Source organism: Spermophilus citellus (assembly GCF_964194105.1).
Source record: "Spermophilus citellus genome assembly, chromosome: 19".
NCBI classification, from domain to species: Eukaryota; Metazoa; Chordata; class Mammalia; order Rodentia; family Sciuridae; genus Spermophilus; species Spermophilus citellus.
In genome coordinates this window covers 19,741,663-19,769,343 of record NC_138201.1, presented here as the reverse complement: position 1 = coordinate 19,769,343, position 27,681 = coordinate 19,741,663, and the positions used below count along the sequence as shown (strand labels likewise).

General features: G+C 58.6%; 1 protein-coding gene across 1 annotated transcript; it reads left to right on the top strand.

Moving 5' to 3' along the window:
- On the top strand, positions 1-27,577 carry ZXDC (ZXD family zinc finger C). Its single transcript, XM_081275960.1, is given in 15 exon segments — positions 1-324; positions 326-497; positions 500-600; positions 602-1,055; positions 3,440-3,592; positions 3,691-3,769; positions 4,681-4,811; positions 8,615-8,785; positions 11,060-11,700; positions 12,651-12,713; positions 13,128-13,209; positions 22,695-22,864; positions 23,039-23,092; positions 25,088-25,189; positions 26,784-27,577. Coding segments are annotated over 15 exon segments (2,835 nt in total). The 5' UTR covers positions 1-141; the 3' UTR covers positions 27,063-27,577.
- Positions 27,578-27,681: the final 104 nt, after the last annotated feature.

Below are 27,681 nucleotides of genomic sequence, written 5' to 3'. Positions count from 1 at the left end.
GCTGGACTCCAGGCCGTGCTCCGCGCCGGGCCTTGGTGGCGACCTCTTCTGGCGGCGGCCACTCGGCGTCGCGCGCATGCCCGGGAGGGGCGGACCGCTCTTCCTGCGAGGCGGCGGCACCGACGCCGCTGCTGGGCCAAGATGGACCTCCCAGCCCTGCTCGCCGCCCCGGCCGCGCGCGGAGGCCAACATGGCGGCGGCGGTGGCCCCGGCCGGCTACGCCGCGGCCCGGGGCCGCCCCTGAGCGCGGGCCCGGGCCGCCGCCGCCTGCTGCTGCTGCGGGGCCCGGAAGATGGCGGGCCCGAGCCGCGGCGTGAGGAGGCCCCCGGGGCCCAGCCCGCCGCCCCCCGAGGACGGCGGCGACGCCTTCGTGGTGTTGATGGAGGTGGCGCGCGGCGCTGCCGCCGAGGCCCCGGGAAGGCGGGAAGCCGAGCCCAGCCCGGGCGCGAGCCCCGCCGGCCGCCCGGAGCCCCAGGCCCTGGCCCCGGCCCGGCCGCCGCCCCCGGCGCGGCCCTCGCAGGCGCCGTCGCCCTCGACCAACGGGACCTGCTCGTGCGTCTCGACCGCGGCGTCTTCACGCTGGCGCCGCCGCCCGCGCCGGGGCCGCCCGTCCCGCGCCCGCCCGCGCCCCCGGGCCCCGCCGCCGCCGGCCGCCGCGCGCCCCCGGGGCTACCGCTGCCCCGAGCCGCAGTGCGCGCTGGCCTTCGCCAAGAAGCAGCAGCTGCAGGTGCACCTGCTGACGCACGGCGGCCCCCAGGCGCGCCGGCCCTTCAAGTGCCCGCTGGACGGCTGCGGCTGGGCCTTCACCACCTCCTACAAGCTCAAGCGACACCTGCAATCGCACGACAAGCTGCGCCCGTTCGGCTGCCCCGTGGGCGGCTGCGGCAAGAAGTTCACCACCGTGTACAACCTCAAGGCGCACATGCGCGGCCACGAGCAGGAGAGCCTCTTCAAGTGCGAGGTGTGCGCCGAGCGCTTCCCCACGCACGCCAAGCTCATCTCGCACCAGCGCAGCCACTTCGAGCCCGAGCGGCCCTACAAGTGCGACTTTCCCGGTAACCGCGGGACCCGCCGCTGGGGGTGGCCGGCGGGGACCCTTCGCTGGGGTTGCATTTGAAGGTTTTTCTTTTCAAAGCACCAGGGGTGCTGACCACCGACCTACACCCAGCCCTTTAGAGACAGGATCTTGCTCAGTGGTCGAGGCTGGCCTCCAACTCGCCATCCTCCTGCCCCAGCCTCCCCGCTGCTGGGATGACAGGCGTGCGCTCCCCCGGGCTTGGTTCCATTGGAAATCTTAACCCTGCCCTGCTGCGGGATTGCAGCAGCCAGGTAGCGCCCGTCATCTCGGCTTCCTTTAGTGAGAGTGATGACGTGTCTTGGGGTTTCCTTATCAGTCAGAGCTTTATTTGGTTTAGGTGTGTTGTTTAGAAACATGGACGCCTGCAGTGTTGTTCTGGAGGAACAGGTGAAACAAGGCCAGGGACAGCACTTTATTGCACCGAGGGAGTCACCCGCTGCAGGTGTCTGGCGCGTCCCATTTCTTGTGCCTTTTGGACTTTGACATCATTTTCACTGCACTTCAGCACTTTGTGAAGGAAAAGAGGTTTCCTCCTCTTGCAGATGAGGATGCAGGTTTCTAGCACCGGGCAGGGTGATGTCCCCTGCAGGTTTTCTCCTCCACCGTGTGGACCTGCAGCCCCTGGAAATGCTAAGACACCCACACAGTGACCTCTGAGCCAGCGTAGGCAGGAGAACACTCTTGGTCCAGAGGACAGGAGTGTGGGAAAGGAATGGGCTGGAGAGAAGCGGGGTCTACCTGTGTTCAGAGCCTGGGTGGGGGGTGGTGACCGTGGCAGCTGTGGGATCACCAGGTAGTGGCAACAGGATGTTTCCCATCCCGTTCATTCAAACATAACCTGAGCCAGTGCCTCGCGTGTGAGTCCTGAGCACAGACCCCACGAACCTAGGAATGCAGGCGGTATAAAGTGTGTTAGGATTCCAGTATCTTGAGAGTGCCACTTTGTCCCCAGGTCCTGGGGTGCCCTGTTTTGGAGACCCTTATCCCACCGGCTGGAAATCTTTTATTTTTTTTTAATATTTACTTTTAGCTGTAGCTCAACGCAGCGCCTCCATCTCCTTTATTTTTGTGGGGTGCTGAGGTTCGAACCCAGGGCCTTGCATGTGCGAGGCGAGCGCTCCACCACTGAGCCCCGGCCCAGCCCTCGGATCAGCTCTGCGAAGCTGGCGGTGGCTGTGACCCTGCTGTGATAAGAGCTTCATCCTGTGGTTCAGGGATGCAGGTCAAGGCCAAGGCCCCCAGGGTTGCACTGGCTCCTCACTGGGGCTTGGTAGGCGCAGAGAGCAGTCAGCGCAGGGCCATCAGGTGCCCCAGGAGTCTTTCCATAGCCTGAGCCAGGGCGATGGCGGGGATCCCAGGAAGCAGTCGCCATAGAGGTAGGGTCCAGAGGTGGCAGTGCTGATGGGGACAGGGGGGCCTTGCCAAGGCAGAGGGTCACGTTAAGATGAGCTTGAGCGACCGAGGGAATGCACCCCAGCACACTGGAGGGTGCGATGGAGGGGACACCGAGGCTTAGGAAGGTCCCTGTCGCCCAGGTATAGGAAGCTAGAAGGAGGTCCCCGGGCGGCCTTGCTCAGGGCGCTGTGGTGCCACCTGCCCTCACTCCCACACCTTGCATGGCTCAGGAAGGGCGACAGGTGCCTCCACAGGGCACCTGCCCAGCGTCCAGCAGCCCAGCTTGGTTGTCAGACATGGCTGGGGAGGCCAGCGATGGCCAAGGGCAGCCCCTGGGGCTGGCGAGGCCGCCAGGCACTGAGGGTGGAGTGGGGACGAAGGCAACCAAGCAGGAACCTGAGGAACAGGGAGGGACACGGAGACGGGGAGGGGCAACTGTCAGAGGAACCCCAAGTGTGGAGGCCCAGGAAGCCGAGCCTGTAGGCAGGCGGGCAGGACACGTCCACTGGCGCTTAATTTTCCTGGGGTTTTCTTGGGGACCAGCAATGGTGCTTGAGTCTGTGGAGGGCAGGACTCTTGCCTGCAGATCAGCGCGACAGACTGGCCTCTGATGGCTGTGACCATAGGGCCCATGGTCAGTTAGTTGCCCCTATCCAAGTCACAGTGCAGCAAGTGGCCGCCGTCGCCATCCCTTCTGTAGCCGTCACGAGGCTACATGTCCCCGGTCATAGTCAGGACTCTAGAAATGGCTTTTGAGTCACCATCTCCCTGTCTGCTCAGCATGGGCATGTCCTGGGCTGTGGGCAGTGTCCTGAGTTGAGGCCAGCATCCACCATGTGGGGAGTGTCCCAGGTTAAGGCCAGTGTCCAGGCTGTGGGCAGTGTCCCTGGCTGAGGCCAGCGTCCAGGCTGTGGGCAGCGTCCGTGTGCTGGGTCCCGGGCCAGAGCGGGCTGTTTCTCTGTGCAGGCTGCGAGAAGACCTTCATCACGGTGAGCGCCCTCTTCTCCCACAGCCGCGCGCACTTCAGGGAGCAGGAGCTCTTCCCCTGCACCTTCCCCGGGTGCAGCAAGCAGTACGACAAGGCCTGCCGCCTCAAGATCCACCTGAGAAGCCACACAGGTAGGAGCAGGCGCCCCACGGGTGCTGGGGCGACAGTCCCCTCTGAGAGCCTTTGGGTGCATGACCCTGCTTTGCAATTTTTTTTTTTCTTTGACAAGGTGAAAGGCCATTTATATGTGACTCGGACAGTTGCGGCTGGACCTTCACCAGTATGTCCAAACTCCTGAGGCATAAAAGGTAGGCCGGCTGACTGGGGGGCTGGCAGCTCTGAAAGCGGATGAGCTGTTTTAAAAAAAAAAAAAAAAACTATGTATGAGCCGGGCCCAGTAGCGCATGCGTACAATTCCAGCGGCTCAGGAGGCTGAGGCAGGAGGATGGTGAGTCGGAGGCTAGCCTCAGCAACAGCAATGTGCTCAGCAGCTCAGGGAGAGACCTTGTCTCTAAATAGAATACAGAATATGGCTGGGGCCTGGGGGCTCAGTGGACGAGAGTCCCTGAGTTCAATCCCTGAAACCAAAACAAAAAACTAGTGTGTAGGCATTTTTGAAAATTGGAAAACTGTGAAGAAAATTGTTCAGAGTCTCACCCCCTGGAGACAGGTTTCCTAAGTGTTCTTTACTATTATCCTTTACATACAACGACTGTTTTTGTGTGTTTTTGGACACCGAAGGATAAGTTTGACACCGGTAGGGCCTGTGTGCCAGGGATGCTCGTCCCTTCACACGGGTGTCACATTCCATTTTCATGACAGCGCTGACCCTGATGTCATGCCTGGGCTTGCACAGCTGGGCCCTGGGGTTTGATGGAAGAGCCATCCTTAGGAAGGGACACGGGACCCTCCAGCTTGCAGCCTGAGCCCTGTGTCCACCTCTGCTGGCTCTGTGGCTTGATAACAGTGGGGATTTCTAAGCAGTGGGACTCTGCTGCTCCTAGAAGCGACACCGACTGTCCTGTGGGGACTCGGGGCAGCCTGGCCGTTCCAGTGAAGTGTCCGAGCGTGGAGCGAGCCAGGCAGCAAGCCACACGTGGTCAGAGATGGCCGAGGTTTTCTAAGTGAAGAGAGCTCGTAGTTTGGTGTATTTTTGCAGAATTTAAGCAGGGAATTGCCTCTGGGGTCATAGCTGCTGCTTCTCTTCCTGTCCCTGCAGGAAGCACGACGATGACCGGAGGTTCACCTGCCCCGTGGAAGGCTGCGGCAAGTCCTTCACCCGCGCAGAGCACCTGAAAGGGCACAGCATCACCCATCTGGGCACCAAGCCCTTCGAGTGCCCTGTGGAAGGTAGCGTGTCAAACTACTCCCAGCTCTAATGAAGCACCAGGCCACCTCGGGCACTAGATCCCGTGGGTGAGCTGAGCCTCAGGTAGGGGAAGGCCAGGTAAGTGCAGGTGGCAGTCTGGGGTTTACCAGTCTGGGTTTAGCCCATCTGGGGAGCAGCGTCAGAAGGAGGCCCAGACCAGGGTTCCCGTCTGTTCGCCTCCAGCCCTGCCACCCGCTCAGTCGGTGGCTCTGAATGGTAACTCACTATCTTGGGGCAGTTGGAAGGTGGCCAAGCTCAGCTCAGGTTTATTTATTTTTTTGGTCCTAGGAATTGAACCCAGGGCCCTGGACCCCTGAGCCCCATCCTCAGCCCTAATTTGCGTTTTATTTAGAGACAGGGTCTCCCTGAGCTGCTTAGGGCCTTGCTTTTGCTGAGGCTGGCTTTGAACTCACGATCCTCCTGCCTCAGCCTCCCCAGCTGCTGGGATGGCAGGTGTGCACCACTGTGCCTGCCTAAACTCACTTTTTGTTGTTTTTTTTTAGGTACCAAAAATTAAACCCAGGGGAGTTTAACCACTGAGCCATGTCCCCAGTGCACTCCCCCCCCCCTTTTATTTTGAGACAGGGTCTTGCTAAGTTGCTGAGGATGGCCTCCAACTTGCAGTCCTCCTGTCTCGGCCTCCCAAGTTGCTGGGATGACAGGCGTGCACCACTGTGCCTGGCCTAGGCTGACTTTTTTAAAGGGCTGTTAGTAAGCCGAGCGCAGTGACCACACTTGTGATCTCAGTGACTCAGGAGGCTGAGCCAGGAGGATCACAAGTTCAAGGCCAGCCTCTGCAACTTAGCATAGACCCTGTCTCAAAGGTGCGTTGCCACTTGAGCCACATCCCCAGCCCCATGGGTTTCTTTAAGGTGCTGGGGGCAGGGTTCACCTGACAGAAACCTGTTGTGTGGCCCGCCGAGCTGGCCCACGCTGGGGCCGCAGAGGCACTAGGGAGCAGCAGACCACGGCAGACCTGGAGGTCCCCAAATGGGTGGCCTCGGCTGCTTCTCTGGGCTTTGCCTTCTCAGTCTGGAGAAGGGGAAAGAGAGGGCAGAGACCGCTCAGAGCTAAGACCAGCTCTTAGAATGTGGTGGACACAGTACAAGTGGAGTGGCCAGGCTGGGTGTGGGCTCATGGGGCCTTGTCATGCTGCTGGGGTGGCAGGGAGCAGGCAAGGGCCTCCAGTCAGCCTGAGGCGAAAGGTGCCAGCCGGGCACGGGGAAGGTGGGAGAAGCAGCGGGTGGACCCTCCCAGTCAGGAAAGGGCAGCAGCCAAGAGCTCACGGTTCAAAGACGAGGCCCACGTTCAAGGTGCAGCCCAGTCGGGTCTGAGGACGAGAGGGGAGGGGAGGGGCCGCAGCCCTCCTGGGCAGGTGCCTGTGCCCGCCAGGGAGCTGGCAGCCAGAGAGAGGGCGGCCCACAGCTGGGAGCTGAGAGGTCGTCCTCCCCAACGCTGGGCTGGACGGGGGCCGGGGCAGAGGACACAGCTGCAGTCAGTGTCAGCTGAAGCGGGGACACTGAGGCGGGGCTGGTTGGGGAGAAGGGGTCTGGTTGACAGCCTTGCAGTCAATGAGCCTTTGACCCCGTGAGTTCAGGTGCTGGGGGACAGGGGGGTGCTGCTGCTCGGGGAGCAGGCAGGGCTACCAAGAGAACTGGGCAGCACACGAGGCATCGCTCAAACCTTGGAAGTGGACGGGATACTCAATAAGCAGTGTCAATCCTGAGGCGTCAAGGGCAGTGATGAGAAATATGAATTCTGAGCTGGACGTGGTGGTGTGTGCCTGTCATCCCAGCAGCTCGGGAGGCTGAGGCAGGAGGATTGCAAGTGGGAGGCCAGCCTCAGCCACTCAGCAAGGCACTAAGCAACTCAGTGAGGCCCTGTCTGAATCAAATGCAAAACAGGGCTGGGGACGGGGCTCACAGGTCGAGGGCCCCGAGTTTAACCCCTGGCACCCCCAAAAAATATACAACTTCTGGAGTCCAGTCTGCGTGAATCCAAGTCCCGACTCTGTCCCGTAAGTCGCTGTGCGATCTGGGATAGGCAGCTTTAACTCTGTCAAGTGAGACCTCAGCTCGTCGTCGGGCTTGGTGACTTGAGTCGAGAAGCCCACACGCATCCCTGTGTGTCAGCGGCTGATTGTTGGTTTGGGGGGTCAGAGCCTGGGACAGTCCTGGGATTGAGGGGGGAGTGGAAGGGTGCCCTGGCAGGAGCCCTGGGGACGGTGCCAGCCTGAGAGGTGGTGTGTGAGGAAGGCCCAGCGCAGGGCGCGGTGGCCTGCCAGGGCCCTGTGTTGAGGGCAGGTTTGGTGGGGGACTCAGCAGAGCCCTGGGAGGTGGCCTGAGTGGGCGCAGGATGGGGTCCTGGCGGGGAGGGCGGGAGCTCTGAGCTGCCTGGAGGTCCAGGTGCGCATGGACCAGGCGGTAGGGACAGAGGGAAGGGCCACCCTGTTGGGGGAGGGCGGCAGGTGGGGCTTGCGCAAGATCCAGGACCTTCCCTGCATGGCTGGGAGCCCAGTCCCCTGCTCCGCTTGCCCTGGGGCCCATCTTGGCTGGGGTCCGGCCTGGGTGGGGGCGCTGCTGGCGCCCGGGCCTGCTGTGGGGCTGTGAGGAAGTCCCACGGGAAGGTGGGTCGGGGCCGAGGGGCAGAAGTCTGGCCACTCTGCGCATTGTCAGAAGGACGTTTGGTCTCCGACAAGTGGGGTTGCTCCCAGGTGGGCTCTGCAGGTGGGTGGTGCTGTAGTTGTCCCTGTTGTCCCCTTGAGGCGGACACTCCCATTTTACACATAAAGAAAGAAACCCTTGAAGGGTGTATAGCAGCTGGTGGCCAGGCCGTCACCCACTCCCTGTGGCTCTGGCTCTGCCTCAATGCCACCTGCTCTTGGGCCTTTTCCACCATCTGAGGGGCTCTGCTGTCACCTCTGCTTCTTGGGCCCCGCCCTGTGTCACCAGAAGTCCTCGCACACCAGGACCCCAGCCCTGCACTAAAGTCCCTCCCTGTGTCTGTGGGCGAGGCTCCAGCGGGGCAGTCAGGACGTGGGGGGACGGTGACTATGTCAGCAGGAGGCTCTGGCTCCCTGTCTTCCAGCCTCGGGGACACGTGGTCTCGGGGCGTCAGCTCCTGGGCGATGAGGGGAAGGAGTTGGCCGGCTCTCAGGACAGGGCCAGCTTCCAAGGCCAGGACCGCGGCTGTGTGTATAGGAGCATCTCAGCAGAGACGGCAAGGACCCAGCTGTCCTGCACCAGACAGCAGGGAGTTGACTGGACTCCACCTTCCCAGCAACCCTGGGAGGGGTGGAAGAAGGGTGCAGGGCCAGCTCGGGCAGGTCACAGGCCAGAGACACGGCTGGGGCAGGGCTTCGGGGTTCCTCGTCTCTCTGGTCTCCTCCGAGAACCTTGCTCTGTTGTTTCGGGTTGTTTTGGTCCCAGGGATTGAACCCAGGGGCCTTTAACTCCTGAGCCCAGTCCCAGCTGTATTTGGTATTTTATTTAGAGACGGGGTCTCACCGAGTTGCTTAGGGCCTCCCTGAGTGGTTGAGGCTGGCCTCCAACTTGGGATCCTCCCGTCTCAGCCTCCCGAGCTGCTGGGGTGACAGGCGTGGGCCAGTGTGCCTGGCAAGCAGCTTGTTTTGGATCTTCCTTCCTGTGGTGTTGTCCCTGGGGATACTCCGCGTGCGTCCCTTTGAGGCACCGGTGCTTAAAAGCTGGGCTCTGGCCCTGCCCTGACAGGGGTGTGCTGGTTCCTCGTCATCTTCAAGTGTGACTCTCCCCCTCCTCTGTTCCAGGGTGCTGTGCTAGGTTCTCCGCTCGCAGCAGTCTCTACATTCACTCCAAGAAGCACCTCCAGGACGTGGGTGCTCCCAAAAGCCGCTGCCCGGTGTCCAGCTGCAACAGACTCTTCACCTCCAAGCACAGCATGAAGGCACACATGGTGCGGCAGCACAGCCGGCGCCAAGGTCTGCACCTCCCCATGCCTCAGGGTGCCACCGAGATGTATGCCTGACCCTAGGGGACAGAGCCAGGCTTCTTGTGGCTAGGTCGTGAAGTCAGAAGCCGTGGACCCCAGGGATTGACCCCAGGGGCCCTCGACCCCTGAGCCCCGTCCCCAGCCCTATTTTGCATTTTATTTAGAGACAGGGTCTCCCTGAGTTGCTTAGGGCCTCGCTAAGTGGCTGAGGCTGGCCTCCAACTTGTGATCCTCCTGTCTCAGACTCCTGAGCTGCTAGGATGACAGGTGTGGGCCACCACGCGGAGGGGACCTTGACAGGGCCTGATGGGGAGGTCCTGACTCGCTACAGTTTGCCTCTGCTCCTGGCCCGTGGAGGCTGAGCCGTGTGTTACTAGCCAGTGCCCCAGCACCACTGTCCTGGGTGGCAGACAGCACCCTCCCAGACACAGCTCCCGCTGTGGGCAGAGCCTCTTGGGAACTGCTATGGAGGGGCCCTTTGCCGCCCACGTCTGTCACTTTTAACTCAAGGACGAAGTCTGCGTAGCTGTCATGGTGATGTGTTGTCAGAGTCTAGTGCAGGATTCGCCTGCAGCTGGGCTTAGTCAGTGTTCGTCTGTCCTCTGGCTCTGTCAGCCTGTGTTCAGGTGGCTGTGTGTCCCCGCCCCAGACACCTCCACCTTTGGTGGTCATCCCCATCGCCTTTCCAGGCCCTTGCGTAAAGAGGTGTCCCCTCTAGCTCTGGGGTGTCTTCAGGACGGGGTTGCTGGCTCCCCGGGGGATTAGGCCGTGTCCCAGCCACTCAGGAGGCCGAGGCAGGAGGCCTGCAGGTTCGAGGCCGGCCTCAGCAGCGGGGCGCCACTGTGCATCAGAGTAGAACAGAGACGGGCTGGGCTGGGGCTCGGTGACCCAGTCCCCCTAGGTCCACCCCTAGAACCAGAGGAAGAGGAAAGTCGGTATGTGGTGGGCATCATCTTGCAAGCCCAAGTTCCCGGGAGCTGCAGTCGTGCACGAGGAACAGCCCCAGAGCCTTGGCTCCCCGACAGTCGCAGCCAGGGAGCCCCATGGAGATTCCCTGGGGGGGGGTCCACGGGAGGCCTGGTTAGCGCCACCCCGACTCCCTGTGCTCCTATTGGCTCGGGGCTTGAAGTGTCTGCAGCCTGGTGTGTGGTATGCACCCCCACTCGGCAATCGTCGGAGGTTGTTGGACTACGTTGATGTCACTATTTTGCTCCAAGGGTTTGCTGGTTGTTTAAGTTACTGAGTCGAACACTGGGCAGTCGAGTGCATGGAGAGAGCAGGGACCCGAAGTGGAGACCTTAGGCAAGAGGGTACACGAGGTTATTTCTGTGTGAGTGTTAGGTGACAGGGAGCTGGGAGCTGGGTGCTGGGTGCAGGAGATAGATAGGAGCAGAATCGCGCCCCAGGTTAGGGTTGGAAGTGAGACGGGCAGGCAGGGAGGGAGATTGGGCCAGCCAAGTCCCAGACAGAGGGACAGGTCTCAGGGGTGGAGCTGCAATTTGGATCCTAGAGCCAGGCCCGGCCCCACCTTTACTCCCCATGTTGACCTCCAGGTGGCCCCCGCTGACTTAGGGGGTGATGTGGTAGAAGGGGACACATTTCGACAAGACATGAGCTGACATAACCTGACTCCAAAAATGTCCCCAGAGCCAGAGCCTCTCTCCTGACTGACTTCTGAAGACTCTGCCAGGGGGAGGCTCACGGTCCGCTCAGGTGGCCCCCGTGGTACAGGAGAAAGGGCGGTTTTCAGGAACCTTCTCTTGGTCTTCTTGTTATTTCAGCACTCTGGGAAATCATACATATAACGTCCTGTCATCTGTTCTAGAGAAATCCTTTTCAAGCCAGGCAACAGGGTGCATGCCTGGAGGCTGAGGCAGGAGGATCCCAAGTTGGAGGCCAGCCTGAGCAACAGTGAGGCCTAAGCAACTCAGGGAGATTCTGTGTCTAAATAGAAGACCAAATAGGGTTGGGGACGGGGCCAGTGGTCAAGGGACCCTAGGTTCAGTCCCTGGTACCAAAAAAAAGAGAGACCCTTGTCAGCCTGACGATTGAGGTGTGTGTGTGAGAAGGGCCCGACATGTCCAAGCCACCCCCTCCCTTGGTGTCCCCTCTGTGTCCTGGCTACAGTGGACCCTTGTTGGCCATCACCAGGCCGCAGCTCCAGAGGGTAGCAGATGTGGCCAAGATCCTGTCTCCCGAGATCCCACGTAACAGGGGTGTCCGTCCCCTGGCCCTGCGTGACGGGTGTCCCTTCCTCTTGCAGACCTGGTCCCTCCCCTAGAGGCGCCAAGTTCGCTCACCCCCAGCAGCGAGCTGAGTGGCCCCGGGCAGAGCGAGCTCAGCAGCTTAGACCTGGCCGCCCTCTTCTCGGAGCCACCCGCCAGCGGAGGTGCCGCAGCCGCGGGGTCGGAGGAGGCGCTGAGTTCTGGAATCCTCACCATCGATGTCACTTCCGTGAGCTCCTCCCTGGGAGGGACCCTCCCAGCTAACAGCAGCTCCTTGGGGCCCATGGATCCCCTGGTCCTGGTGGCCCACAGTGACATTCCTCCAAGTCTGGAGAGCCCCCTCATCCTGGGGACAGCGGCCACAGTGCTCCCGCCGGGCAGCTTCAGCGTGGAGGACGTGCACGCGGTGACCACGGGACCCGTGGGCTGCCTGGTGGCCCTGCCCGTGGGCCAGGACCCAGGGGCTTTGACCTCCAGTGGCAACTTAGCAGCACACACCACCACCCCGGCCTCCACCAGCGCCCCCGAGCTGCCAGCCCCCGTCAAGGTGGAGAGGGACCCGCCTGTGGCCCCACAGCAGGCAGGCCACGCGCCACCCCCGCCCGTGTCCTGCAGCCCCCCAGAACAGCACAGTGCCCGGGACACAGAGCCCGCTGCCAGCCCCGGTGGCCTCTACCTGGTATGAAGCACACTGTCCGTCGCCATGTGGCTGTCCCTCACCTGGGTGGCGAGGACGTCCTGGACCTGTCCCTTCTATGCAGACGTCTCTTACTGGTTTGCAGAAGGACGCAGCCCTTGGGGACAACTGAATGTGCCCCTTGACCTGAGTCTGGAACTGCGAGTCCTGGCAGCCCCGAGCAAATCCCTTGCCCTCTCTGAGCCTTAAATCTTGGTGGTTCCTCAACCCGGGGATGCGGCTGGCTGTCCCTAGGCCTCTGACTGCGGGGATCCTGTCACCTATGTTTGTGTTTCTTGAAAAAACCCGGGGCTGCTCCTCTTGGGATGTGTGGCCTTTGTGTTTTCATGTAGTGACAGATGGGCAGGAGCACAGCGGGGTGTGGGGTCAAAGGTCGTGGGAATTTGAAAAGAGGCCCGGATATTTTTCCTAAGTAGATTTAAGAAGTGCGGGGGACAGTGTGTGGGGCCAGGTTCCCGGAGGATCATAGGACAGTGGCCCAGGGCGAGGCTGGACGGTCGAGTCTGATTATATTTATATCCCTCTCCACTTCATCTAACTTAAAGTAACTTAATTAAAGGTTCTTGGGAGAGTCTGCTTTCCTCAGTGTCCACTGTAGCCACCGCAGATTTTTCTGGAAGGCACAGGTTGAATTGGATGGTGACATTCCTGCTATTCCAAATGTCCACTTGACCCCAACTTAAAACGTCCCCTCTTCTGAAGGAGGCTCAGGGCCCCAGACGCCCCCTGGAACCCACTTTGGTGTCTGATGTCCTGCTCTTGGGTGGCCGGGGCACTGCCATAGCGGTCGCAGAGCGACTGGTGACAGTGGGCTGGGGGAGGTGGCTGCACAGCAGAGCCACTTGGGATGGCGGGCGCCTCCCCAGAGCCATGGTGGGGTGAGGCGGAGGAGCTCCAGACCCGGTCCTAACCCTTGTTCATTCTCTCGCTAGCTGTGTGACGTTGGGCTCCCTCGTGTCCCTGAGTACAAATGGTGTGTGGTGACTGGGCCCCAGGTATGATCTCTGCTGCAGAGGGCCCGTCTTCCCCCTCTGTAGTCGCGAGAGTTGGGTGTCCCGGGTGACAGCCGTCTTCTGTTGGGACAGAGCAGGGTCCACAGTGAGCAGGGGACAGCGCTGCCCCAGGCCCGCTGTGTCCCCTTGGGACCCACCAAGGCACAGGGAAGGCAGTCCACAGGCCACCTTAGAACCGCCTGGAAGCCATCTCCAGTGTGTTCTCCGCTCCAAGGCCACCATGTTGGCTTCCCCGGGTGACAGGCTCAGGCTTGTGTCTCCGCCTCAGCTGGACATTGGAAGTGACTGCTGGGCTCTAGGGAGTCCCGGAGTCAGGCTCAGGGCATTTCTGGGTCCCTTGCCCACCGTCCTGCGCTGCAGAGATCGAGTGACTGATACCCTTTTCTTTGGTCCCAGGAAAGTGGGGGCTCAGCAAGAACTGATTCCCGGGCCGTGCAGCTAGCCCAGAAAAAAAAGGAAGGAGCGGCCCGCCGTGCAGGTGAGGCCAGGGCGCTGGTGCTGGGCGGGCGGGTCCCCGTCGCAGCCCAGGGCACGCAGAGCCGCACTCTGTGCGGAACACCCTTGGCCGACTCCTCGCCTTTACGCATGCAGACTCCAGGGGACAGGGCAGCAGCAGCCCTCAGGACCCAGCAGGTGGACGCGCCCTGTACTCACCCTGGTTACAACGTAGGGGTCCCCACCGTGTCCATTCCCCAGGCGGCTGCAGAGTGGCCAGGTGTCACAAGAGCACCAAGCAGCCTCACGTCCCTCACCTGGGCCGGGTGACAACCCTAGGGCTGGGCTGCTGGTGCCCCAGGGCAGCAGTAGGTGAAGTCCCTGTGTGTCCTAGGGCGTGTGGCCCCCAGTGCAGACTTTACGGTGACATCTCTGTGAGCAGCTGGTTTGGATGTTTAAAAAACAAAATGAGCCCAACAAGAGCCGGTAGTTGTGGCCTTATGTTTCCGGCCCTCCCAAAAGTGGGGTGCAGCACATTGAAACTGGTACACCCTTTGGTGACAGTAACACCGAGTTCTTTTAGGGTACTGTTTCTGAGTATCCCACTCATCTTTTGTATTTACTTAGAATTCATTTTGAAAATGGGCAGCTGGGGTCAGTGGTGCAGTGTCCTCTTGTCCTGTTTACAGTCACATCGTAGCTTAGTAAGAGTAACTTCTGGGTGCGCTGGCGACGTCTGTGAAGAGCAGCGTCCCCGTCCCCACCCTTGAGGTGCACTCACAGGAACGGGGACGTGTGGGTCGTCTTTGGTTTTCCAGTAAGACCCGCCTCTTGGTGTGTTCTGTTTGGGTTTGGTTTTGTGGTGCTGGGCACCGACCCCAGGGGCTCTACCACCCAGACCCCTTTGATCATCTGTTTTGAGACAGGGTCTCCCTAAGCTGCTCAGGGGCCTCACTAAGTTGCTGAGGCTGGCCTCAAATGTGCGATCCTCCTACCTCAGCCTCCCAGTCACTGAAATGACAGGCATGTCCCACCACATCTTACCATTTGCTATAATTTCAAGAAAACTTGGGGCCTTGGTGGCAGTCCTCTGTGTCCCCACGTCGTGCGCTGCCCAGCCTCCTCTGCTGTCAGCCTGTTCCTCAGTCCAAGTGCATCCGTCAGGGAGTTCTCTTGCCACAGTCCCGAGAGTTGACAACAGACATTACCGCCCACACCCCAGTGTCCTTGCTGTCCCAAGCATACTGTGCTGGTGGGGACAATTGCAGGCTTTCCCACCCATGACCACACAGACACGCTCTGCCGGCCAGGGGCAGCTGGGCCTGCGGATTCTGCTGGGTCTCATCACGTGGACGGGCTGACCTTCGTGTCCAGCCACTCCAAAGGCTGATCTGGTGCTGCGTGACCTGAGGTTTCCACTGTACAGAGGTGCTCTCACCAGGCCAACACCCCCAAGGACCCGCAGGTCACCTCCCAGGAGCCCGGGCAGGGTTGGTGCTGCACCGTGAGCCGTGAGCCCTCTCTGGCTCCTCAGACTGCCCGCTGGGCCTGCCTGTGATGTCCCTCCGCTTAGTGTCTCTGGTAGCCTTGGGCATCCATCAGTCGGGGGATAGTGCGGGGAGCCCCTCTCCCCCTGACCGACTCGCTCCATTAGTGAGTTTCTTCTGTTGCTTCCACTGTGGTCAGTGTTGGGTTCGGGTCACCCTTAGCATCGTGGTGTGCCTGGGAACATTCTGGGGTGGTCCCTGGGCATCCCATCCCTGGGTGGACGTACCCACCTGGCCTTTGTCCCAAGTGCTTCCTCACTGTCCGGCACCCTCAGGTCATGGCGTTACCTAGCCCCCGCCCTGGACACCTACGTCCTTCCTAGGGCCCAGCTTCCTTTGGCTGGAGAAGGGCATCTAGGCCCAGGCCCTCTCCTGGCCAGCACTGGGAAATGGGGTCACGCAGCGGCCCCCATGGCTGGGTTTGGAAGTGAGGCATTTGACATTCTAGAGGCGCCCCGCTGCCCCTGGTCAGTGCTTTGGTCCTCTTGGGCAGAGCAGTCACCTAAGTAGGATCACAGCCCAGGGGACACAGCCCTGTGTGAGTGGAGGTCAGGTTTGGCCTCCCCATTAGCATTGGCACAAGGTGGGGGAGCTGGGGTTTGAACCCTTGGCTTTGGGGATTGTGGAGGCGGCTCGGGAATCTGGAGGAAGCCCAGGAACAGGGCAGTCGCCACGTCACGGGACTGTTGGAGTGACATCGTCCAACGCAGGCTGGACGTCCCTGCTGTCAGTGTCTAGAAGGGCAGAGTGGGGACGTGGGTCTCGGAAAGGTGCAGTTTGGGGTGACGGGATCTGAAGTCCCAGGCTGCCCCACGGTGTTGCCCTTGACTGTCGATGACACCCCGGTGCTGGTCTCCACGCCCTTAAAAACAGGAACATTGGCCGACGGGGGACTCCAGGTGGGCGTCTGCCTTCCCACTGCCCAGGAACCCGGAGGGACAGCAGGCTCCGCGCGTGCCGGAATGGACAGTGAACTTGGTGACAGAGGCCCAGAGCTTCTGTGTCACAGTAAGAACAGGAGCGAGAGACAGATGTGGGACATGCCAGAAGCAGGCTCCCCCGGGTGTGGTCTGAAGGCACAACCCATGTCCCTGGGGCGGTGCAGAACCCAGATCCGACAAACCAGGGCACATGGAAACCTTTACTGTTTCCTGAGCATAACGTGTAAGTAACAGAGTGAAAATTACGTGGAAGACAAAACCTGCCAAACAGTTGAATAAGATGAGAAATAAAAGCTGGTCATACGTAGTCACTCCTGAGCAGGTGACTTCTCTATAAGATCATAATAAAGCACCTGCTTAGGTTCCAGTGGAGATTAAATGAGATAATACACGCAAAGTCCTCATAAGCACTCAGAATGTGAGCTGCCCATCGCGGGGCGTGTGTTCCAGCGCGTGAAAGAGGACGTGGCAGGAGCTGGGCTCAAACCTATGCCACAGGTGGCTTCCTGTGAAGTCACAAAGTTCAGTGGAGTCGGCCTCTATTTCAAGAGGAAATAAGGGACAGTCCTAAGAGGAGTCGGATCCAGATTTGAAAGAACTTTCATTTGGGGCCAAAACAAATCTAGTGGATGCACCCCCAGGCCATCCACCTTCACTAGTCTGAGCAGATCGAGCAAGGATAAAAGGAAGCCCGAGGAAATGGCCCAGTCAGTAGGGAAGGGAAATAAACGTCTCTCGTAAGCTAAATGGTGGTCACTGAGAATGCTTACCACAAAGTGATCATTTTCCAGGAAAACAGCAATCACCATCATTCAAAAATGAGAATGAGCCTGGCCAGGTGGCACACGCCTGTCATCCCCGAAGCTCGGGAGGCTGAGGCAGGAGGATTGCCAGTTCAAACCCAGCCTCAGCAACAGCGAGGCCCTATGCAGCTCAGGGAGACCCTGTCCCTAAATAAAATACAGAATAGGGCTGGGGACACGGCTCAGGGGTCGAGGGCCCCTGGGTTCAATCCCCAGCAACCCCCTGCCCCCCCAAAAAAAGTACATCCTGCCTTTTAAAGGTCGTTGTAGCAACACTTGGAGATTCACAGATGGGACAGGAAGGCAGTAGGGGGTTTTCTGTCCATCCAGCAAAAATAGGAGTGGCCAAGATCCCAGGGGTGACTGAATACGGGGATTCTGACCGATGTGGGGTGTGGGGGACCCATCACAGAGCTGCCAGCCCTCCATGGCATTGTACCAGAGTCCCGCTGGAAAACTCAGGACTTCAGGACCACGTGAGCAAGAATGGCCAGGGAGTGGCACTGTGGTCCTCTAGACTGTCACAAGGCCACAGCAGCTCCAAATGGGAAGTGAGAAACACCCAGGACCAGGGCCATCTTCATATATGGAGAAGGTGGCTCTTCATGTGATTGACAGATACAGCCTAGCCTTGGGGGAAAACAGTCCCCTACAGAAAGAAGGTGAGGCTGGGTGGGGTGCCCACCTGTCATCCCAGCGGCTCGGGAGGCTGAGGCAGGAGGATCGCAAGTTGGAGGCCAGCCTCAGCAACAGTGAGGCCCTAAGCAACTCAGTGAGACCTGTCTCTAAATAAAATAAAGTCTGGGGACAGGGCTCGGGGGTTAGCACCCCAGGTTCAATCCCCAGTACCCAAGGGGGGGAAGGAAGGAAGGGAGAAAGGAAGGAAGGAAGGAAATGAGACAGAAGCCCAGGGCCAGCCCAGGACAGGAAGTTTCCTTGCAGACTCAGCTGGACATTTCTGGAGGGTCATTCTGTCTCCACAAGCAAAAGATAATACTAGTCACCCATGGCCACTCTGCAGAGCTGCTGGTGAGGGGACATTGCCAAGTCAGATGGTCATGAAGCCGTGCACCTGCTCCTGTTTGGGGTGAACCCACGTTCCACGCACACGCTGGGTGTGTCCCCAGACCTGAGCCTCTGCTTGTCGAGAGAGGGACACAGCAGGATGCACGGGTCGTGCGCTCCTCCCCGAGGGTCCAGACCGTGAAGGTTTTGTCATGACCATGTCTGCTGCTTGCATCTGAGAACACGTGGATTGTGACATTAAAAAATCAACTTCCTAAGACACTCCCAGGCCCTTCGGTGTCACCCCCCCAGACGCTGAGGCACGGGGTCCCTTCTTGGACAAGAAGGGACAGAAGCCAGGTTGACAAGCCTGTGTCTCCTACCGTGGGTCTTAGTAGCACTGCGGTGGCTGGCAGAGGGGTGAGCTGTGTCCTGATGTCGTAGCTCACACGTTTCCATGGAGAATTTGGGTGGAATTGAGCATTAAAAGTCGATCTGTGATCTAATTTATTTATTATTTTTTTGGTACCAGGGATTGGACCCAGGGGCCCTCCACCCCTGAGCCCCGTCCCCAGCCCTATTTTGTACTTTATTTAGAGACAGGGTCTCCCTGAGCGGCTCAGGACCTCGATCAGTTGCTGAGGCTGGCCTCCACCTTGCGATCCTCCTGCCTCAGCCTCCCAAACCACTGGGATTCTAGGCGTGGCCACTGCACCTGGCAGCGATGTGAGCTTTATAATTATTGTTTTCACTTTCACACAAAAACCTCTGGGCATCGTGGTGACAAGGTTTCTGCCTCCTCTTCCATTGCTGCTACCAGAAGGCAGAAGGGCCACCGTGAAGGGAGTTGGGAGGAGCAGTGGAAGGGCAGGGCCTGAGCTCGTGTCTCTCCTCCTCCTAGAAGAGTCCCCTGGTCCCTGCGTAGCTATCTACCTGAGTGTGAGGAAGCTCCACGTGGGGACGGAGTCTGGGCGAAGCGTCTTTGTGGTCAGGGGTCCATTAGCCCTGGGTGGGCCCCACGCACACCCCCTGGGGCAGCTGTGGCCTGACGGGTGGCTTCCCAGGGGCAGGCTGGGCCCTGTGCCCTGTCTCAGCCACAGGGCGCCTCTGCTCCAGCCGTCCAGAGAGGCTGGACAGTCCCCACAGAGCAGGACGCGGTCAGCCCAGCTCCTCCTCGTCCCCCTTTGACTCCAGGGTCCCAGGCGCCAGGCCCCATCGGTGACAGGAGTGTTGGCAGGAGGTGAGGCGCAGGTGGCCGCAGCCTGGCTGGGTTCTGTTTGGTGACAGTGATGACAACGTCTCTTGGAGTAGTTTTCTACACACTGTCCCTCTTCTGGACCTTGGTGACGTCCAGCCCTCCCTCCCTCTTTAGCCCTGGCCTGGGAGGTGGCTTTCTGCTCTGCTGAGGTCTGAGTGTTTGCTGCCGAGAACGCGGTCACCTCTCTGCCCAGTGGTCACCTCTCTGGGACGCCCAGAGAGATCCTGAGGGAGTCCCCAGCTAGAATCGGCCACTTCAGGGTAGTGACTGTGACATTCAGTGCCTCAGGGTTCCCAGTACTACTTCATGGTCCCCTCGTCACTGAATTGATGGCACATTTGTGTGTTGCCGAGAGACACGCACACCTGTGCCCAGAGCACGAGCCAGCCCCCAAGCGCCACGCGGTGAGGGCCACCGTCATAGCAGGTTGGCCCCGCGGTAAGGAGGCAGGAGGACCTGTTGAGCGAGTGACAGAACATGCTCAGACCACTTGAAGGTTCTAAGTAGAAACTGCTAAAGTCATGCGCAAAGCCAGCACACCCTCCGTCCTGAGACCTCCCAGGGAGATGGTAAATAGCCAAGGCCGAGACTCTGAGCCCTTTGTGTCAGTCACCCCCTAGCCGGGCACCGCGGCCCACACCTGTCATCCCAGCAGCTCAGGAGGCTGAGGCAGGAGGATCGCAAGGTGGAGGCCAGCCTCAGCAACAGCGAGGCTCTAAGCAACTCAGTGAGACCCTGTGTCTAAATAAAATGCAAAATAGGGCTGGGGACGGGGCTCAGGGGTCAAGAGCCCCAGGGCTCAATCCCCAGTATCTCCCCCCAAAAAAGAAATTACCCCCTTTTTTAGTCACTACAATCTTCTGACATTTAGGTCCTGATGTCCCCAGTTTCTAGAGGAGGAGCCCAAGGCTAGAGAGACCAGCCCACCAACAACCCTGTAGCTAGTGGAGGGTAAGACGAGGAGTGGAAACCACGGCACAGTGGCTCCAGAACTGTCCCCGAGCTTCCTGGCTCATGGTGCACAAAAAGACCCTGTCACTCATCTTGGACAAGCAGATCCGGAGATCACAAGGGATCCTAGCACACCGACTCGGGATCAGGGAGGCTCAGGGTCAGGCGAGCCCATCATCACACATGGCCACATCACAGGCCAGAGAAAACCAGGCCATGGGTGACAATAGGCTGTCACAGCCTTGGTCAGTGGCAGGACCCAGCAGATCCCAAGTAACGGACAACAGGTGACTCAGTGTGGGGTTACCAGAGGTGGCCATCGAGACCAGAGGCAGCCCACCACCAGGCAGTGACCAATTCCACTTTATGGAAGGCGCACGGAGATGGCCACCCAGGGAGGAGGGACAATTCTTGTCAGTGCTGTGGTGATCGGGCCCAGAAAGCCCCCAGGAGCCTGCTCAGATAGTCCAAGGAGCAGTGACCAAGACACGCTGCGCGTTGGCCCACGGAAAACCAGCTCTTCTACAAGACTGTTCAGGGAAATAGGAAATACAGCTGATAACATCTAATCCCGTAGTACACGTCTCCAGGTCACCCGTGAATGGCAGGTGAGCCAAGTGTGGCGAGGATCGCAGAAGGGGCCTGTGAGGGACTTACCTAGAAATGCTCCATTCCTGTTAAGTTACACATTTTCTTCAGTTCCTTCCAAATCCCAAAGCAATTTAAAATTTTAAAAAAATCACTGGTCAGTTTGAAGCTCATCTGGATGATCACCAGACCAATCCAGCAGGTTGAAGGAGCCCATTAAAGTGGGCTGGCCAGGAGAGGTGGCCCACGCCTGTCATCCCAGCAGGAGGCTGAGGGAGGAGGATCATGAGTTGGAGGCCAGCCTCGGCAACAGTGAGGCCCTGAGCCACTCAGCAAGACCCTGTCTCTAAATAAACTACAAAAAGGGGCTGGGAATGGGGCTCAGGGGTTAAGCACTCCTGGGTTCAATCCCCAGCCCCCCGAAAAGTTAGTTTGTGACAGATTATGAACTATTTCTGGAGATAGTCCATCATCTTTCCTATGACAATTTTGAACGCCTTTACTTCCTGTTACCAAATCAGGACCCCAGTCTGCTGCCCATTTCCTGTTTAGCAATGCGTGGCCTTTCATTAAGTGCAAAGGAAGAGTGTGATGGTGACATCTGGCAGGATTAATGGGATGATCTCTGGTCCTGTGTACGCGGGTCTGGATTCTCCAGTAGATTGACCCCCTGGGTGACATGCACACATTTAGCCAGGAAGACACCACTTCTGTCTCTGTCTCTTGCTTCTTAGACGATATAGAGTGTGACCCCCATGTTGGGCATTGAGCTCTTGCAAAATAAACAAGAGATGGCTTTGATGTATCTCCTGTGTGTTTTCTGGTGCTGGTAGCTGATCCCGGGGTCTCACAGGTGACAGACACACGCCTCACCACCGCAAAACTAAACGGTGAATGTCATGTAGACGTCCCTTCAATCCTGTCTTCTTATAAAAGTAATGGAACAGGTACTTTGTAGTTGCACGAAGCCTTCCTTGACTCTACAGTGGTTTCTCTAATATGCCTGGAAATACGGTTCAGTATATTTATTTGAATTAAAAAATAATCAGAAGATGAACCAACCTTACTCTTCGGAGGCTGGCTTGCTACTTGAGACTCCTGGCAGACATTTCCCCTAAATTGAGACACTCAGTCTTCAGAGGTGTCATGACATTATATTAAACCACCTGAGAATTTGACTTACAAAATATTTTAATTGACACAAACAGACGCAGACCAGGTCTCATTGTAGCAATATTAAAACACAGAAAGGTACATGAACTAACAGGGGATCAAAGTCCTTCCCACCCTTGATGTGTTGATCTTTTTTTTTTTTTTTAAACCAGGGATTGAACCCAAGGGTGCTGAACCACTGAGCCTCATCTCCAGCTCTTTATTTTATTTTTTTCCATTTCGAGTCAGGTTCTCGCTAAATTACCTAGGGCCTCACTAAGTTTAGCTGAGGCTGACCTCTAAATTGTGATCCTCCTACCTCAGCCTCCTGAGCCATTGGGATTCTACGTGTGTGCCACCATACTTGCCGTCTCATGTTTTCAGTACAGCTTTGCTTTTGGTATTATAACTGTTGGCGTTTCTAATATATTTTGTGTGGCAGTGTTAGTAATGACAGTGTTAACTTTAACTTCTAGACTAGAAATCCTCATAAACGTTCTTCCTGTTCTTACAAGAAAACATGCTTAGGTGATCAAGAGATTTTAAAGCATGAAGTGCAGCTATGAACAGTTCCGAAAGCCAGATGGAATAGTATAGAGACTCGAGGGCCCAGGAGCTGAGGTGACAGTTCTTGCTAATAAAGAGGCCCTGCGTATCCATCTTGCCGTGGCTCGGCCCTGTTCTGCTATCTGAAAGTGAAAAAAGCAATTAGAAAAGAGAAGCTAGACGCAGAGCAGTTGTTAGAAACCACACACCTGTCATCTCAGCAACTCGGGAGGCTGAGGCAGGAGGATCGCAAGGTGGAGGCCAGCCTCAGCCAAAGTGAGGCCCTAAGCAACTCATGGAGACCCTGTCTCTAAATAAAATACAAATAGAGCTGGGGTCAGGGCTCAGGGGTCAAGGGCCCCTGGTTCAATCCCTGGTACCCCAGCGCTCCCCCACAAACACCCTAGCAGATGTAGTGGTCTGACATCTCCCTGCGAAGGGCCCTGCCCATCGTCACCCTGGTACTCTTTGCCCTTCAAAGAGACGGGCCTCAGAGGCTGAGGAGGAAAACGGTGGCCAGTGCATGGGTAAGACAGTGGCATGTGGCACTGCGCCTGTGACCCGAGTCCTTGGCCCTGGCCGGCCTACCTGGGGCTAATCCTGTTGAGGATTTCAGGTCCCTTGGGCACTGCAGACTGACTGTTCATGGAAAGACTGTCCCCAGTGCCACCTCAGTGGGGCAAAGAGCCACCGATGGATGGCTGGTTGGATCTGCTGGGTCCCATCTCTCGTTTCAGGAGCCCCCGAATCCACTCAGAGGAAACTCAGAGATGGCCAATGTGGGCCTCCCTGCCTCCAGGGAGGCCAAAGCAGCTGTCCACGTGGGAGCCTCCCCGGGCCCTTTGGAGGTCCGCCAGGACCCGCTCTGACAGCCGGGCTCCAGTGCGTCCAGGTTCCGGTCCTGCAGGTAGGCCAGGCACCACGGAGCCCCCTGGAACGTGCTGGTCTGGGGACAGGCTGGGTGGGGGGCCGGCACCGCGTCTGCACACTGACCACTGTGGCCACTACCTCCCACCCCTGATAGTCGGCCCAGGCCCGTCTCATATCCCAGTCCCCGGTAACCCCACTTCTCTCTCCCCAGCCCGTCTCCCTGCACCTCTGCAAGCTCTTACCTTGGTCAGGACTGGTGCACCAGGTTTGTGGCCCTGTGTCCCCTGCGTCCAGTTGCCCTGATGGTCTGTGCCCAGTTGGGTGGCCGTCTCCCTGCCCTGCTGAGGGGTGCAGTGTTGGAGGCTGCCGGGGCTGGCCATGGGGTACCTGTGGCTGCTGGCCCTCCCCCCATGTGCCATTGTACCTGCAGGGCTGAGGGGTCCTTGGGCCACACCAGCCCCCGCCCTAGGACGGCTCCTTACTCCAGCAGATAACGCCTTTTGTCTTTCCCCTTTGTAGGGAGAGGGGGCTGGGGACTGAACCAGGGGCCCTCGACCCCTGAGCCCCGTCCCCAGGCCTATTCTGTACTCTATTTAGAGACAGGGTCTCGCTGAGCTGCTCAGGGCCTCGCTAAGTGGCTGAGGCTGGCCTCCACCTTGCGATCCTCCTGCCTCAGCCTCCGGAGCTGCTGGGATGACAGGCATGGGCTGTGTTTCCCATTTTTTTTTCCTACCCTACTTGAACCCCTGCAGGACAGGCCCAGCCACCCCTCAGGAGCCTAGCAGGAACTTCCAAATGACACCCATCCCTGTGCACCCACAGAGCCGTCACTTCAGCAGGCCTTTGAACACCTGCCCTTCCCGACTCATGTCTGAGGGCTGGGATAGGAGGAAGAGGCTGAGGAGCTGCGGCCCCTGGCTGTGGCCCGGCCTGTCCCATGCACTTCTTGACAGGAGCGTCACTGTGGGGCGTAGGTGACCCTACAGCAGGCACCGGGCAGACGCCATAGTGCTGGGCAGGCCCCTGCAGGGTGAGGGCCACCGCTGTGGGGGTCCTAGGCTCTCAAGGGACTGGCCAGGGCCGCAGGGGAGCTGGGGGTGACAGCGAGGGTGGGACCTGAGGAGCAGGCCCTGAGCAGGGCTCCCTGTGGGCAGGAGGGTAGAGCAACCTAGAGCCCGTGAGATGACGACTCCCCAAGACAGGGCCGGTGAAGGGACAGAGAGCCATCCAAGGGGACACAGCCACCAGGTTGAAAATGAAGAAGGTGGCCCGGCGCGGGGCACACACCTGCCATCCCAGCTGCTCGGGAGGCTGAGGCAGGAGGATCGCCAGGTGGAGGCCAGCCTCAGCCACTTAGTGAGGCCCTCAGCAACTGAGCAAGACCCTGTCTCTAAATAATTCAGAACAGGGCTGGGGACGGGGCTCAGGAGTTTAGGGCCCCTGGGTTCAGTCTCCAGGGAAAGATCAGGTGGCGAAGGCAGAGGCCGGGCCTCTAAACTGCGGCGATGGCAGGAGAGTTCTGCTGTGGGCTGCGAGGGGGCAGCTGGGAGGACATGCGGCCCTTTTTGCTTTGTTTCCTTGGTTTTTAAAGGATGCTCCATCAAAGCTCTGAGCCTTGAGGTCAGAGAGACCTGGGTCTGGACCTTCCCTGTCTTTTGTCACCTAGTATAGTCCCAGGCCAGTCCCCGAAGCACATAGGCCCCGTTTTGTTGCCTGTACACTGCGAATCAGTGCTCGGTGACTGACACACGGGAGGTCCCCGAGGCAGTGGGACATGGGGGTGGAGCAGGACAGAAGGCCAGTGTTGAGATCGTGGCCGGCCACAGGCTGGGTGTGCACACAAGACAGGTGAAGGGCACAGTGTCCCCTTCCTGAACTGGACCAGAGTGACCCAGCGGCCTGCTCTCTCGGACAGCACCTCCCTCTGCTCTGGCCCTTTCATTTCCAGGCCATGCAGCGTGTCCCCTCTGTCTGGCCTAAGAAGGTATCAGGACCCACCTCCCAGGGGCAAGCTGGCCTTGGGTCGCAGGGGAGGACTTTGGTCCGCGTGACCTGGGAGCCAGGCAGGAGGTTCCAGGGCCAGCTTCCTCTGCTGCGCCTTGAGCTAGGACCAGGCTGGGACAGTGAGGGCCAGGAGTCACCGCTGGGTCCCTGGGTCTCCATGGGGCGGGCGGGCAGGCTCTCCTGGGCCTCACAGTGAGGGCCTGTGGGAGCTGCCAGACAGACAGCTGACAGGCCTTGCTGGCGGTTGCCTCCCCAGGATGATCCCTCGGGTGAAGGAGTCCTGCCTCTGGCCCTCAGTCCCCAGCCCTCGGCCTTCCACCCCTGCTTCACCCTGGATTTGCCTGTCTGCGTCCTCCAGGTTGGAGTCCTTATTTATTTATTATTATTATTATTATTGGGGGGTGGGGGTACCGGGAATTGACCCCAGGGGCCTTCAACCCCTGAGCCCCGTCCCCAGCCCTTTTTATATTTTATTTAGAGACAGGGTCTCCCTGAGTTGCTCAGGGCCTTGCTAAGTGGCTGAGGCTGGCCTCCAACTTGTGATCCTCCTGCCTCAGCCTCCTATGCCTGGCTATTATTATTCTCTTATTAATTAACACTGTCCTCCAGCTTTGAACTCGCAGGAGCGGGCTCATGGCGCACAGGAGCTGCTGAGCTGGGCCTGCCATTGAGACTGCTGGTGAGCCAGTGACAGGGTGACCCGGAAGCCCAGAGCTGCTGTTCCTTGTCACTCTCCTTACAGACAAGGTGACATTTAATGTACCTGGGAACTATTTTATACTAAACTCCAGTTACTTTCTCCTGAGAGAAGCAAGCCGGCCACTGTTTAACCCGGACCCATTCATTAGTCATTTGGGCGAGTGGCTGGGGCCAGGAGCTGTGGGTGACTCGGATTTGGATGTGACACAGTGGAAGACTGTAGCTGGTCAAGTTCCCGACAATCTGGGTTCAATGTGAACGTTTTAAACTCATGGCAGTAGTAAGTCAGCACTGTATTATGTTGCACTGTGGAATGATCCTCAATAGAGAAAACACATCAAGTAAGGAGGGGCCACTTCAGGGGACAGCTTGGCAGCATGTCAGAAAACCTCAAAAGTGTCTATCCTAGCTGGGCACAGTGGCCCACACCTGTCATCCCAGTGGCTGGGGAGGCTGAGGCAGGAGGATCACAAGTTGGAGGCCAGCCTCAGCAACTTAGTGAAGCCCTAAGCAACTCAGTGAGACCCTGTCTCTAAATAAAATGCAAATTAGGTCAGGGGACAGGGCTCAGGGGTTAGGAGCCCCAGGGTTCAATTCCCGGTACCAAAAAATAATTCAAATAATGTCTCTCCTGTTCACGAAGCCTATTAGACTGTTCTTGAGGAAGTTAGGTAGTGAGCTGATGATGAGCCTGAGGTATTCCCCGCACCCCCTGATGGTGACACAGTCGAGACGTTTCCTATACAGGGGAGGTGACTTAGATGGGGGCTGGTGCAGCGGGGCCCGCTGTCCTGTTCAGCCACTGCTGACACGGACATCTGCTACCTTGGGAGGGCCGTGTCCCACGGACAAAGTGGGGAGTGGGTTCCACAGCTAACCCAAAGTGATCTGGTCTTTGTAAGAAGGAACACAGAGCTCAGATATTAAAGAAGTGGGTTAGTTGGGCAGAGGGGCGCGCACCAGTAATCCCAGCAGCTTGGGAGGCTCAGGCTAGAGGATTGCAAGTTGGAGGCCAGCCTCAGCAACTTAGTGAGAACCTCTCAAGATAAAAGGGGCTGGTCTCGGGCAGAGCCCCGGGTGTGTTTGTGAAGCCTGGGTTTGGAGCAAGAAGAGAGCATGTTGTCCTTGAAGGAGAGTTGGGTGCTTTACTGCCTCTGGCTCTCTGGGGCCCTGTACCTTGCTGTGACAGGTGGCTGGGATCTCCTGCCCTGCACTGCTATCCCTCTCCACTCACCCTTCCCTTGCCTTGGCAGGAGGTCCCTACGGACCCGGAGGCACTGCCGGGCCAGTGGCTGCACAGGCACCAGGAAGCACCATCAACCTCAGGGACCTGCAGTGACACCCGCCCTCTGGAGCAAGTCCAGGCTGCGCTTCCCCAGGTGACACCGATGACGTGGTACGGGGGCTCAGAGGCCCCGCTTGGTGTCCACCCAGAAGCCTCGCCTCGTTCTTCAGAGACTTTGGGTCCATTTATCAAAAACTTTTATTTCCATCAGGAACCATCTGGGCCGAACTTTTTGACACTGTCCTGATGGGGAGGCGCCCTCTCGGGCGGTGCCTGGTGTGTGTGGCTGCCTGTCCCAGGTCCCAGTGGATCTCAGTTTGTAATCGTTGCATCGAAAGGAAAAAAAAAAAAAAAAAGACCTGTATAGGAAGTAGGGCAGAGTCAGGCCCTGCTCCAGGACAGCCCTGTCCCCAGGGCTGTCCCACCCCCAGCGTTTTATTTAAAGTCGTGTGTGCCCAGGAAAGATCTAGAAATCCCATCTTCTGTGACAGGCCACTTCTCAGTGCTTGGGATGGTGGCCACGGTGAACCCATCTTGCCAACCTTAGCCCCAGGGTGAAGCCAGACCCCAGTCCGTGTTCCAGCAAGACAGACAGCGAGTTTGGGAGGAAGGTGACCAGGGACGCCCTGGGACCTGGGTCCAGCCAACGGGGAGCTGCGCATTTGGATGTGAGAGTTAAAAACAGAGAAAAAAGAAGAAAAACCTTTTCAGTCTCTAAGCTCCACGTTTGGCTCTTGTTAAATACTAAGTGATCAGGATGCCTAACGCTGGGACTAACGTGAGCGACCATGACAGTGGCACACAGATGGCTCTTACAGTGGAGGTGGCTGCACCCACTGCCCTTCCCCCCCAGGGGGTGTCCCCCG